The following is a 13,645-nucleotide window of genomic DNA, read 5'->3' on the forward strand; positions in this document are numbered from 1 at the left end:
TATTTCAAAATGCGTTTGTGTTTATGAGGAGGAGGCAGGATCTACATGACTGCTGTGGGAGGAAAGGAGGAGGACTATTTCTGGTAACTGAAGTTTGTGTTTCCCAATGGAAAGAGCAATTTATGCACTTTGAGTAGCTTATTTAGAAACAAAATTTCTCCAGGAGCTAGATTTGCTTACTGCTTCTAAACCACATCTGATGCCTTAGCTTTTATAGGAATTACAAGTAGGGATAGTATTTATACTTAATACTGCGGTCTAAGACTTTGTCATTTTTTAGTATTTATTTAAATACAGTCTGAATTATGTGAAAGCTAAAAGCATCACTCTTGTAACTGAAATATTCTTACAACAAATTTCTCTTGCAGCTCTGTTTAGACCTGGCGTGAGATACAACTTTTCACTATATGGCTGCAAATCCAGTGGATATCAGTTATTGAAAAACATAACTGGGTATATGAAAGAGCTGCGTAAGTGCAATTTATCATTGAGGATCTTTATAAGGCAAATTTAGGCTGTGTCTGGTTTTAGCTTGTGTTGGCAGGAGAAGATTGGGACCAGATTCCCCATGCCGTGCTACCTACCTCTGCTTGCTCTTTGTATATAATTATAATACATTTCTCCATCCACTTTAGATTCCCAGCATGCAGTAACCCTGTGTTCTTCAGCCTCTGTAGAGATACAGGATGTCACAAAATTTTGTGCTTTAGACAGTGACACAGGCATAATTTGAACCATAGGGCTGGTCTTACTTCTGCAGGAGAGGAGACAACTTTCTTCCATTTATGCAATCAAACTAAATTTTTAAGTACATTTGGTACAGCTCAGCAAATGTAGAAGAAGTATATTTCTGTTTAAAAGCACCTCTTAGGCCAGAACTAGATCCTCGAGTACAAGCCACTTTGAGAATTGCAGTTGTATTCCCTCCCGTAGCAACCCTGTCTGGGTAACTGTGGTTTGATCCAAGTCTGAGCTTTGCTTGCCTGGAGATGCATTACTGTCCGAATGCTTTCTATTCCCAGGAATCTGAACGTGACTTTACCCTTTAACATCACAACTGTATTGTATTTTAACTACAGCACCCATTTCACTCTGCAGTTTAATGTGTTTTCTGCTAAAATAGTTTGCTTGGAAGAGAGAACTGCTGACGTAATCTGATCCCTTGGAAATGCCATTGTTTATTTCAGTGCTAAAGTCAAAGATGAGGTTAAGACAATTGTACCAGAAACTCAACTTTCAGCCATTTGTATCTCTGTAAAAGTCCTGAACAGTTTCAGAAAGTTTTTCCTTATGTGTTCTCAACAGATTGGAAGTTTTCAAGGTAAAAGGATAAAGTCTTTGAGGGACTAAAAATGCATTGAACATGCAGAAGAAGCTTTTTGGGAGCTGAGAAATGTATTGACTTTGCACAAGACTATAGATTCATTCTAAAACCTCAGATTTGCCTTTGGACACATAACTACCAAGGCAAAAATGGATGTATCCTTAGACACAAGTTCAGTGCTGCCTGCTATATGGTTATAGATCAATGCCAGATATCAGACTAAGTCCTGATGTCTGTTACCTTACAAAGTATCTGCTCTAACACTTAGAGTGGTTTACGGGTATTGGAATGAGAGGTTGTGTTGGCTGCTAATACTAGTTCTTTTAAGCTGAGATAGATGTCCAGGATAGGAATGTGGAGTTTGTTTAGTTAGAAGACAAGCTATGAAGTCACAGAATTAAAGCCTTTAAAAGCTAAATAATTTGGATGTTCTGAATGTTTATGCAATCTGTTGAGGTTTGTTGCATGAAGAATGGTATTTACATGTATGAGTTTGTAAGAAAGCTGCCCATGGAGAGAGTTTTCTTCCAGTTTCTGTTAGGAAATAATACCGCAGTAATTAATAACAATGAGAACCCACAATATTTGTAGTATCATCTGCTAAGTCTTTTCATATATTCTTGAGAATGCAAGTAAAGTGTTGAGGAAAAAGTTGAAAATGTAGCCCTGAAATAAAATTGATGCACCACTTAGATAGATTCAGCACTTAATGATAGGGTTGTTTCTGACTAGCTTTCTCTTCCATAATTCTCCCCACAGCTCCAAAACGTGCACCAAATTTTACTGTAGAAGAAACTTCCTCGGATTCTATCTTGGTAAAATGGGAAGACATTCCTATTGAAGATTGTCAGGGATTTTTAGAGGGATACCGGCTTTCCTTTGCAAAAGGTGAAAAAGATGCTTTAAAGCCTAGGCTTTCAGAATCAGGTAAATGAAATCTATAGATTGCCACTTCCTTGCTCAGGCATTTTTTTTCTCTTTTTTTTTTTATTTTGTCTTTTAAATAGTTTAACTTCACCTTAAAAAAAGATGCTCTTATTATAATTTAGTTGCATTATTCACTGGCATAATTGTCCCCTGATATGTGACAAAGACATTTGTAATAATCAGCTCCTTATGTGGTTAGCATAGCTGTTATTTAATATAAGGCAAAAGTTGGAGAAAACCCTGGCTCACTGAGGCCGTAAAGCTATGCAGTGACTAAGTGTCAGTGTGACCCGTTGCCCTGTGTACAGATACTCTGGGTAGATGAGACATGTGGGAGGTATGTGGCTATATTTGATTGGATACTTCTAGTACTCATCTTGTAAGGACATCTTTATACAGAACTGAAGCTGAGCTCACATCAGGATAAGCGGACAGCCAGGAGTGTAAGAAATTAACATCAATCTGCAGGAACAACATACTCCTGTGCTGTTTGGTGCTGTGTGAGGAAGCAGCATAGCCAGGATTCTTCATTTTTGTTTTCCTTTACACAGACTGTTCTTCAGGCTTTATAGGCTGATTTCAAGAAAGTCTTGCTGAAACTGAGGCTGTCTTTGTGAATGCTTTCTTATAAAGTTATGCTTTTCTTACTGCGTCTGAACAAACAGGGAATCCAGAACTTAAAGTTAAGAATATCACTGACTTAACAAAGAAGTCTTTGAAAATACTTGATCTTCAAGGCAAAACGAGTTACCAACTGGACCTACAAGCCTATACCGCTGGTGGGTTGAGCCCTCCAAACAGCCTCTATGTGGTGACAAAGGAAGACTGTAAGTTGAATATCCTTGTTCATTACGGCCTTCAGCACGGGGGGTGTTCAATGTATATAAAGCTGAGCTTGTACTGAGCTTTTTGTGGTCCCCTTAGGTAGTTTGTGCCTACAGTTTAGTGTTTAATTTAATTAGTTGGTTAATTTTTAATACAAAAATTGGTACAATTCAGGTCGAAGGAAAAATCCTTTCCTCTTACAGCTGCATTGTAGTTCATGTTAATGTATGCAAGAAAAATAACTTCTAAACTACTACTAAATATGTTGGAGTCTGAACTTAGCCTCCTTAGGCAGCTTGTTTTTGTCATGTTTCCCATGATGAGTATCTGCTAATACATGGTGAGAAGAAAGACATTGTGGAAATATTTATCAGTTTCAGAATTATAAACAGATGCGTCTCTGCTTTCGATTCAATTTTATCCATCCACTGGCAGAAACAAACCCAGAAACACAGTTAAAAAAGAAGATATTGACTTCAATGAATGATGAAAACAGAAGAGTATTTCGTATGGAAGTCTAAACACTGGGGTGCAACTAAAATGCAGGAGAAATCAAATTTGAGGCATTTAACATTATTGGAGGAAGGCAGTGGGTGGGAATGTATCAGAGCTAAACCATGGGGATTAGCAGCACGGTAAAGTGTATAGAGGGTGGTGTAGTTTGTGCAATGCATTGTTGGCCTTTAAGAGCCATTACCAGAGATTTGGCCAGCTCAAGTAACCTGCTTTCTGAGAACAGAATAACAGTGGCAGTCATCAGTGACACATGAAGCCCTGTGCAGCTAGTCAGAGAGAAATACCTGCTGATTCCAGAAGTTATCACAGAATTAGTTCTGTTTTTGGATGGCCTTTTGCCCTTCCAGCAGAAGGGAAGTGTATGGTATACATACACTTTACTGCCATTGCTTGCAGACCTCTGTTAGGTGACTTTGAAACACTCTCTAATCTGTGGGAACGTAAGAATAGGCATAAAACTTATTGGTAACTTTGGATATGTTTACTGACTTTTCTTTTTTTGTCCCCTAGCCATAGGATTAATCATTGCAATTCTCATCCCCATGGCAGTGGTTGTGCTGCTTGGAGTGGTGGCCAGCATCTTCTGTTACCGAAAGAGGGAATGGTAAATGCCTGTGTTCAGTTCTGCTGTTTTCCTGGATGTGTTTGCTTCCATGTTAGAGTTTTCCATTACTTTGATTATTCTTTGTTTTCTCCAAGTACCTAAAGATGTTTAAACAAAGCCCTATTTATTATTTAAAGGTGGGTGGCAAAAATACATTGCAGAAGGTGGGGGAGAAATTTAGTAGGAGAGAGTAATGAGGAGTATAAGGAGTGCAATAAAGGTTTTGTAGGAGCCCTTCTCTGCTTACAAATACTTCCCAAGTGGAAATAAGCTGGCAACATACTATCATTTGTGAGTCATCCGCAAACACTCAGGTAGGCATCCCATCTTCAACTTTTTTGTAAACGTGGCATATCATGTTCCCCAGTTTAAAAAAAAAAAAAAAAGTTTTGCTGTTTTTTCCATTAAATACTCAGTGAAAGTGTGCCACTAAATTTTTGTGCCAGATGTCTTCTGAATTAAAGGGAAACATACTTACTCCTTGTGTGTGTTTGTAATCTGTTTCAGGATTAAAGAAACATTCTACCCAGAGATCCCGAATCCTGAGAACAGTAAGGCACTGCAGTTTCAGAAGAATATCTGTGAGGTAACCCTCATTTTAAATCTAGTCTTTAAAACTTCTGAAGAGAATTGCGAGTAGAGTTCTTTTGCAAACTGAGTCTTCTGCTCCAGTTGTAGAAAAAACTTTGTGCCTGGCTGGAACAGCACAAAGTACTGAGTGACTTTTATCAGGTACTTGTTGCCACTTCAGTTGGTTGCAAAGTTTGGCTAGGAAAGGTCTGCTGCATTTCTCTCTTCCTGCACTAATGGGAAGTGTCATTATATGATAATGATGTGGGAGTAGTGTACCCATCTCAGTTGGAGTGTTAGGAGAAGTAAAAAGTGTCAAGAAGTGACTATGCTGTATGCCCAAACTCCTGGTAGACATAGTAGCTGGAAGTGGACGCAGCACTTAAATAACCATCTGGAATTTAATATACAAAGCCAGGATTGGGGAGAGAGTTCTCAACACATGCTGCAAGATCTTGAGTCTCTTTAAGTCGGTTAAAACACTTTTAACCTAAACAGGAGTATATGATGAGCCAGAAAATGAGAACTAAACCACTTTTTTACATTGTACTAATGGCAGTGGGATGAGTACAAACCACAAGCCAACATACTGGTTTAATTTAAGCAGGTTGTTGCTTTCAGGATTTCCACGTCTTTGGCTTAGTCTCTCCCCTTTCTCCTCTTTCTTGCTTTAGGGGAATAAGACACTTAAAACACTGGAAATGAATCCCTGTACACCCAATAGTGTCGAAGTGGTGGAAACGCAGTCTGCAGCTCCCAAGATTGAAGACACAGAGATGATGTCCCCAGCAGCAGACACCACTGTGCCTGAAGATGGCTCTGACTCAGAAATGGAGAACCATGTTGTTGTGTCCTACTGCCCCCCTATAATTGAAGAGGAGATCTCAAATTCCCCTATGGACGAACCTGTGGGGTCTTCTCAGGTTGTTTACATTGACATCCAGTCAATGTATCAGCCTCAAATTAAACCAGAGGAGGAGCCAGAAATAGACTTAGTGACTACAGCAGGCTATAAGCCACAAATGCAGCTGCCTATCAGTGCTCTGAAGATTGAGAGTCACTCACCTGCAGAGGAAGAGTTAGATAAAACTGCAGGTTACAGACCTCAAGCAAACACTAATACCTGGAACATGGACACTCCAGACTCTCCTGGATCAGTTGAAAGCAACAATGAAAATGCATCTTTTGGGAGCCCATGCTCCATTAATTCCCGACAGTTTCTGCTTCCCCCAAAAGATGATGAAAACTCCCACAAATCTAGTAACCTAGGGTGGTCCTTCACACACTTTTTTCAGAACAAGCCAAATGATTAATACTGAGTCCTTGTTGCACCTGAATCTGCCTTCTAAATAAGCTCTTACTCCTGATGTTGTAAAGAAAGGAGGAAGAAAAGTGCAAAAGGCATGAATTATTCTTGGAGACAGTCAGCAGAGGTTCTAGTGGGCTGTATGTTATGTTTAAGTTAGCGGAAGCATTAATGCTTCATTTTAATAGAGGCCAAGAAGCCAAAGTTATTGCAATTTAGTTATTACTCTAGTAAAATATATTGGATATTAGGGGTATTGAGTTTAGGGCTCCTGATAATCATAATCAAAGAACTCTGCCTGCCTTCACATAGTGCTCCAAGATTAATATGGTCTCATGCAACTTGTAACTTGGAACGATTGCTTTGCTCTGTTGTAGTTGTTCTCAAACATACATACTCAAATGACACAGCTCCAACAAGTTTCCTTACTGAAGGTTTCATTTATCAAAAACCTCATGGAAACATGGAAACAACATGGCTGGAAAGTTGAGATCTTTTACTTACTTAGAAACTGAGAAGAAGTGCGTGTGCTATTTTTTTTTCTCACATACAAAAGGGGATTGTCACTGTGTAACACTTATAAAGCAATGGCCATTCAAATCTGTTGCTTTTTAACTAGACACTAGTTTCTGTACCTACTGTACAATGTATATTCAATGTTTTACTCAGGGGTACAAACTTGGGGAAAAAAAGTGTAACACTGATTTAAACCTCAACAAGAACTGCATAAAGTTTAAAACTTTTTTTTTTTAAATACTTAGAATGCTCTATATTTTTTCTATCCTTTCATTAAGGAGTCAATCTTTCCTAATGTATTGCACTAATGTATTTTGTATTTCATAGCTTCAGCTCCAGATCTCCTGCTTCAAAGTGGTACAGTACTCCGTTCGCCCCTACCATTCAGCAGTCTTTGCACTACATACAGTAATGTAATCCATGGGGAAATGTCTGTCTACTAACATTAGCTATCCAAGCAGTTTGGCACATGAAATTAGAGGTAGTAGTACTTGGTCCTTGAGAACTAAATGCTCTTTGGATACTCTTTGCCACCTGCTGACTGGCTGTTCTCCAGTGTCTACCCAACAAGAGCTTCTGTCTGGAAGTACAAGGTGGGATTTCTGTAGTGGCAGGGAGAAACCCAAGGAGGTTTTAGTTTCACTAATTCTACCTCTCCTTCACCAGATGTGTGACGCAAAGAAAGGTTAAATGGTGTGCATTTGTGTGCTTAAAGGAGTGTTAAAAACAATCATCTTTGAAAGTGCTTGTTTCACATACACATCTTTAGGCAGCTGTAGTTGTAACATTTCACTGTATAAACTTCAGACTGTGGCACACGTGAATTTCACTAGCTTACATGAGAAAGTGCTTTCTAATTTAAGCGTTCTTTACTGTAAGACACAGTGGTGAGAGGTCACATGTTAAAGGTCTTGATTAAAAAGGGCCTCCATCAAGTCCTAACTAAATCTTTTTTATTATTATTTTCAATTTCCTTAGCTAGTTTGTGATTTGGGTTTTTTTAATAAATAAGATGGGGGAATGGTTTTCTAAATAAGATACCAGAACAGATAAGGAGGCTGAGTTGGCTAAGCTGATAGTTGTAAAGGTGTGAGAGTAAATGGCTAGCTTGGCAGACATTTGGTCTCCAAAACGTGATCTGTCTATCAAAATAAACCCAAGCATTAGATTACATCTAATCACAGCAGCGGATGGTGCAGATGTTGGTACGTCTCTGCCTTCTCTGTAGAAAAAGTACAGATAGCTTTCAAAACTGTCAAAAAGGCAAAACACTAAATAGCATCCAAATCACCATCAATAACAATTGCCTGTGTGCCTCCTGGAAGAATGAAATGTGAAGACAGTAAAAATGGATCTGTCTGCAGACCTGACAGAGTGCAAGGTGTGTCTGGAAGAAGAGAAAGTGCAGAGAAGTTTCTGCTTTTGAGGTGGAATCTTGGAATTAGCAGAGCTGCATGTGAAAAGACAGACAGGCAGTACAAAGAGCTGGTGTGTATCTGTCACCAGACATTGCCTCAGGAGAAAGTTTTATGCCTGATCTATTACTGCCTCTTACTCAAAACACTAAATTAATGCATAAAATGAAGCAGTTCTGCTCTTTGTGCTTGATAGCTGGAAGATGGCTAAATCCTAATAGTAACAACCCTTTCCCACAATATTTCTTTTAGAGCAAATATTTTCCACTAGTGCAGATTTGGCTTAATGTGTTTATCTCCTAGGATGAATTTTAGATTGTACTGCCATATGCTTTTAATTGAAAGCAGAAGATGTCAGGGACAGAGTGTATGGATAAGCAGTTTCTCAGTGCAGAGGAGCAATCAGTATTGTATGGTGATTCAAACAAAAAAACCCCTCTGCAGCAGCATAGCTGACCATGAAGAATAAATGTGCTTTCACATGGCTGTGTATTGCAGGAAAGAAAACCAAACTGAAGTTTGAAAGTACTAGCAATTTTTAATTTGGCAGACTTTGAGCCAGGGCAGCTGCAGAGAGCACAGAGATCACAGGCAGCAGCCTAGTACCCTTTGCAGCGCTTCCGTAAACACAACCATCACATACTCAGGTTTTCCTTTGTGCTGCTCCTCCTGTTTGATAAAGACATTTGAAGTTGCCGTGTTATTAGGTAAAGGTTATTAGGGGAAAGGTCCACAAATACAGTGCCTTGATGTTATCAAAGCACTCTCATATAATTATCCATCACTTTTTTAAAAAAGCAACAACTTTGACTATATATTTTGTTTGACTGGTGTTCTCACTTCCAGGATGTAGAACAGAAGAGCCTGTTAACAGCAATGGTTCACTGTATGCATCATCTTGTATCTGTAGCAGAAGTATGGGGTGAATGGACAAGAAAAACAGGCTTGTGCAGCATGTTTAGCATCATTTACTGTTGCTTAATGGTTATGAACCAGTAAGCAGTTCATTCTAGCACTTGCTAGCTCAGCTGCTTCACCTCTGTGGTTTCCTTTGAGCCTCTTCAGTGCTGCCAGTGAGGACTCCTTTCAAATGTCTATCTTAACGCCAAATGCCATATGGGTAGTGAGACAGTGTGTGCTAATTTAGTAACCATGTGAAGACACCCCTCAGTGCGTGGAGCAGTAAGAATGAGTGGCAAGGAGTGTCAGGGAACAGACTTGATTTTGAGTCTAAGTGCCCTGTTAAACCAGCGAAGCATCTTTAGGAATGTCTTCTTACCAAACTTGCTTTCAAAGCACAGGACCGTTCAGCTTCTAAATGCATTGGTAACTAATGTAAGACTTTGGGCTTCAGAAGGGGTCATACTCCTTGTACTAGTGCCTTTGGGCTTCCTGGTGAGCCTCTTCAGTCAAATGGTTTCTGAAAAATGTCGTAGGAAACTTAAAAGACTGCATTTCCTAACCATAATTTTCTGAAAGATCTTATTCCTTTATTGAAAGTCTGCTTTGCTTTAGTTTATTTGGTGGCTTGCTTTTTTTTCTGGAAGAATAGAAAGTTCAGCTTTTTTTATAAAACAGAACAAAAAAAAACCAGCTTACTGAAGGGATATGACCAGAAGGGATTGTGTCTGAAATATTGTTACTCCTAACTCAGTGCTTCAGTCCTCAAGTTAGATCACTGTTCAGAGATATAAGGTGTTAATGCCAGGCAATTTCTTTCTGAAGCAAGTCATCGGTGCTGCTGCTTGTTATTTTTGAGCCATGCCTGCCATATGTGACAATTTGGGGTTTGTAATGGGTTTTCGTACCATTCACTATATGTGTGGAACAGCAGTCACGTTTGATGTGCACTCTCCTATTTGACACGTTCATTGCTTTGGTTGATCTGACATGTGGGAGGATCTGGGATCTTGGTTTTGTGTTAAATTTTGGGATGGTAGATCGTCATGTGATATACCTCACAGAAGTACTAGTTAATATGTCAACAAAATAGTAAGCTAATATTACAGGCAGGCTAGTGAATTACCTCCCCTGCTATGCAGGGCTGCATAGGCAAACTTAGGACCTAATGACTGATATTTGCTGTGGTAGCTGTCTTTATTATCTCTAGTTGCTGCTTTCAGGAGTAAACCATTTCCAAAGGGAACCAGTAGCCATATTATCTGTCATAGAACACTTGGCAAATGTGGCATCTTTGGGTTATGTTGGGACCAGAGTTTTCCCCTGCTGGGAACACAGAAGCAGCAAGCTCCTGCTGATCTTGAGTTTGAGGCTGCTCTGAAGAGACATGTTCAAACTGCCTTTTTTTTTTTTTTTTCCCTGGTAGGGTTAGCTGGGTAAAGCTTAGGGGTGTGTTCTTTACTGTGATGTTGTCCTCCAGGACACTCAGTTGAATATGAATAGTAGCAAAAATGAAGGCAATTGGATGCATTGGAGGGAGAAGGTGTTTAGACATCACTCTGAAAAGGCAATGAGAAACCATGTGCTCTATTTTTACACAAACATTGCTTTGTAAATAGAATATACGTATTGCCTGCAAGTGGATAGAAATAAAGTGAAAGAATTTGAAATACATAAGAAAAATGTAACAATTAAAGAACCAGAGTACTAACAAGACACCACATACCATAAACCTATCAAGAGCTTCCCATGTAAATAGCCTCTTCTGTTCTGACACAGACTTAGACAAAGACTTCAATGCAAATGGCATTAATATTTTAACAATAAGAAAAGTTATAACTCCTTATGCACATATGTGCTTACATCATTATGCACCTATGTGCATATTGCAGAGGAAGATGGCTTGCAATTCCCAAAGTGATTTTCTTGGATTCTTGTACTTAAATGTATGGCCTCAGAGGTGCAGTTTTGTTCAGAGGAAAGAGCTGCTGTTTGCACTTGTCTGGACACACTGCTGAAGAGTTTGTACTGCTGTGCAGTATGCAGTGTCCTGTGTGGCCGATGCTGAGAGATGCTGCAGGGAGTTCACAAGATTTGTTGCTTGCTTTTTCTTTGCCTTTTCCTTAGCGAGCCTGGGAATGCAGTCCCAGACCCCAGATGCCAGATACAGATTCAGAAATGTTGGAGCGTTTAAAAACTAATTTCCTTATGCTTAGGTCTGTCTTAAATTTTTAAATATCTCCTTAGAAGCTTCAAAGCAGTTTCTTTCATAAGAATTTTCTTTCTCCTCCTCCCCCATTTACATAACTCTGGATTTTCCCCAGTGTTTCTAAGATAGTCAGTGTTTGTTTCCTCTTTTGCATGTTATGCAAACAAACCTCAGATGATGTTGGCAAGGGTTTCTGTAATTTTACAAGTTGTCCCATTTACAATGTCCCATTTTTCCCTGCAAAAATGTCTATTAATTCCTTCTGCTTTTACAACCAAAAAGTCTCCAAAGAACTTCTGCATTTTAGAGGGCAGGGGCTCAGCATCCCTATTCAGGTGACCTGGTCTAATGGTAGGGTGCTGCATGAGAGGATGTGGTTAATTTCTCTCCAGTCTCACCCTCTCCTTGAGCCAGCTCCCCAGGAGATCTTGTGGTGCAGCAGAGCCAATGGCATCCTTATTTTTTAACGTAATACTCAGCAGAATCTCTAGTGGGTTTTTGGACAGCCCCAAATCTGCATTTCAACTGTTGTTACATGAAAACTGGCTCTAGTGGAAGCATATGCAAGACTTCCATGAGAAGGTTAATACCTTTGTAACTCATTTGGTCACATGTGCAAAATGTAGTAAGTAAAATTTACCCTGGGACAAAGCAAAAAATTAAATGTTCTCATTTTCATTATTTGGGTTGAGAAAAATGCAGAAAAGACATTGCTCAAGCAGGGCAAAGCAAAATAGAAATTGGTAAGGTCTCACACTTTTTGGTAGTAATACAATAATGAAAGAATCCTTGAACATCACTTTGTCAATGTTTCCTTAATGTGATTCAAGAGTGGCCTAGGATGAACATTTTAGACTTCATATCGTGTCCAAAAAGTTCACAAAGCAGGGGATAGTAAAAAAAAAAGAGAAGATAACTGAAACAACTCATGTCTCAAATCCTACCCAAGTAATTTGAACTTTGATCCTGTTGTGGCGTGCAAAAGAGTGGAGCTGGTGGAGTCATGCAGGTCACCTGGAAAAAAAACCCCAACATTGTACTATAATGCTGTAACTTTTAAAATGTATACTGTGAACAGGTTTAATGTTTTTTTAGCTTTTTTGTACCATATTTTTTTACAGCTGAAGTGATGTTTAGAGATGTTTTTATGTTCTGTTTTCACAAAGATTTTAATGGATTTCTGTTTAATACTGGTGAAAATATTGTTTGCCAAGTTGAAATAGTCATCTGTAGAAATTAATTCTGAGAATAAATCAATAAATCAAGCTGACAAAGTAGTCTTCCTAACACACTAAATCTAATCAGTCATTTAACATATTTCTGTCACCAGGTGATCAACTGAAGTTTTCCAGCTTCCAAATCTACTATTGAAAAAATATTTCTTTCATAATTTAAAGAAAATCATCATGAGGCACTTTAATAGTGTTGTAGCATACCAAGTAAAGTACTGATTCAGCAAAGTGTTATCAATGTGAAAATTTAGTAGCTAAGCAACTAAACAAATGCATGCTTGAAAAAGAAAGTGTGGGATCATAATGGGGAGATAATATTCCAGTGTGGCAGATGACATTTAAGACTAACCTAACACTACGATACCAACTTTGCATACATTTTAAACCTTGTTTGCTTGTCTGTTGTAACTCCTATTGTATTGCTTGGTTGTCTAAAAATACGCATGTATTTAACAATTTTACCATACTATTGCCATGGAATTTAATAAATATATTTTCTTACACTCTTACATGTTTTGATATTCTTTGCTTGCATGTTATTTTTAAGTAAGAGTTAAATTCTGCTCATGCTCCAGTATAAACAGAGTTATTTTAGGTTTGTGCCAGAGTAAATAACCACAGGATCTGGCAAGCATAGCCTTGGCTTCTTGATTGGCAGAGTGGGCAGTAACGTGAGTATTCTCTGAGCAGCTTCTCCTAAGCACAGCATGCTGTAGCGCATATATACATAATTCATTGAAGCCTCTCTGTTCCTGCCATATGATGTGATGATAGGAAGAAGGACAGTTCACTCACCCATGTCCTCCTTGTCTTATGGCTCTGGCACTGCTAGAGTTTTGAGATGTCATTTCCAGGCAGGCTTGGGCTGAGGGCATGCGAAGATGAGCAGCCAGAGGCTCTCCGTGGTGGACAGGTCTGTGGGGTGAACGTTCCTATTCCAGGATGAAGAATGTAGCAGCAGGAAGAAAGGGCCCAGCCTGTACACCATGGGGTCTATTTGGGTGATGCAGGATGCTCTTAGTATGTTTTAGTGGAATACAGCTTCTGTGGTGGCTATAACGTAGGTCTTTTTTTGAGGCCATTTATGTCACAGCACTTACTTTGTGTCCAAATGAGTTTTATGGCTCATCTAACCATGGTGTCTGAACTAGGGAGTGGCACATGGACTTAGCAGTAAATGGACAGACAAGGTGCCACATCACAGCATGTCACGGGAAGCCACCATTGTATGGCAGCACTGAGCTCTCTCCACCTCTCTGGAGGCAGTCTTGAAAGTGAGAGCATCAATTCCTTGTCTTGTA

General features: G+C 39.2%; 1 protein-coding gene across 3 annotated transcripts in view; it reads left to right on the top strand.

The window, feature by feature from the left end:
- LIFR (LIF receptor subunit alpha) overlaps positions 1-12,853 on the top strand; it is a 96,821-nt gene extending 83,968 nt beyond the window's left edge. For all 3 annotated transcript variants that reach the window (XM_069880080.1, XM_069880079.1, XM_069880081.1), the window contains 6 exons: positions 369-470; positions 2,084-2,251; positions 2,917-3,078; positions 4,103-4,196; positions 4,704-4,782; positions 5,441-12,853. In XM_069880080.1, the coding sequence (XP_069736181.1) occupies positions 369-470; positions 2,084-2,251; positions 2,917-3,078; positions 4,103-4,196; positions 4,704-4,782; positions 5,441-6,079 (1,244 nt within the window). In that variant the 3' untranslated portion in view covers positions 6,080-12,853. The remainder of the gene's footprint in view (positions 1-368; positions 471-2,083; positions 2,252-2,916; positions 3,079-4,102; positions 4,197-4,703; positions 4,783-5,440) is intronic.
- Positions 12,854-13,645: the final 792 nt, after the last annotated feature.

The sequence above is a fragment of the Phaenicophaeus curvirostris genome, chromosome Z (genome assembly GCF_032191515.1).
Source record: "Phaenicophaeus curvirostris isolate KB17595 chromosome Z, BPBGC_Pcur_1.0, whole genome shotgun sequence".
Taxonomy (NCBI): Eukaryota; Metazoa; Chordata; class Aves; order Cuculiformes; family Cuculidae; genus Phaenicophaeus; species Phaenicophaeus curvirostris.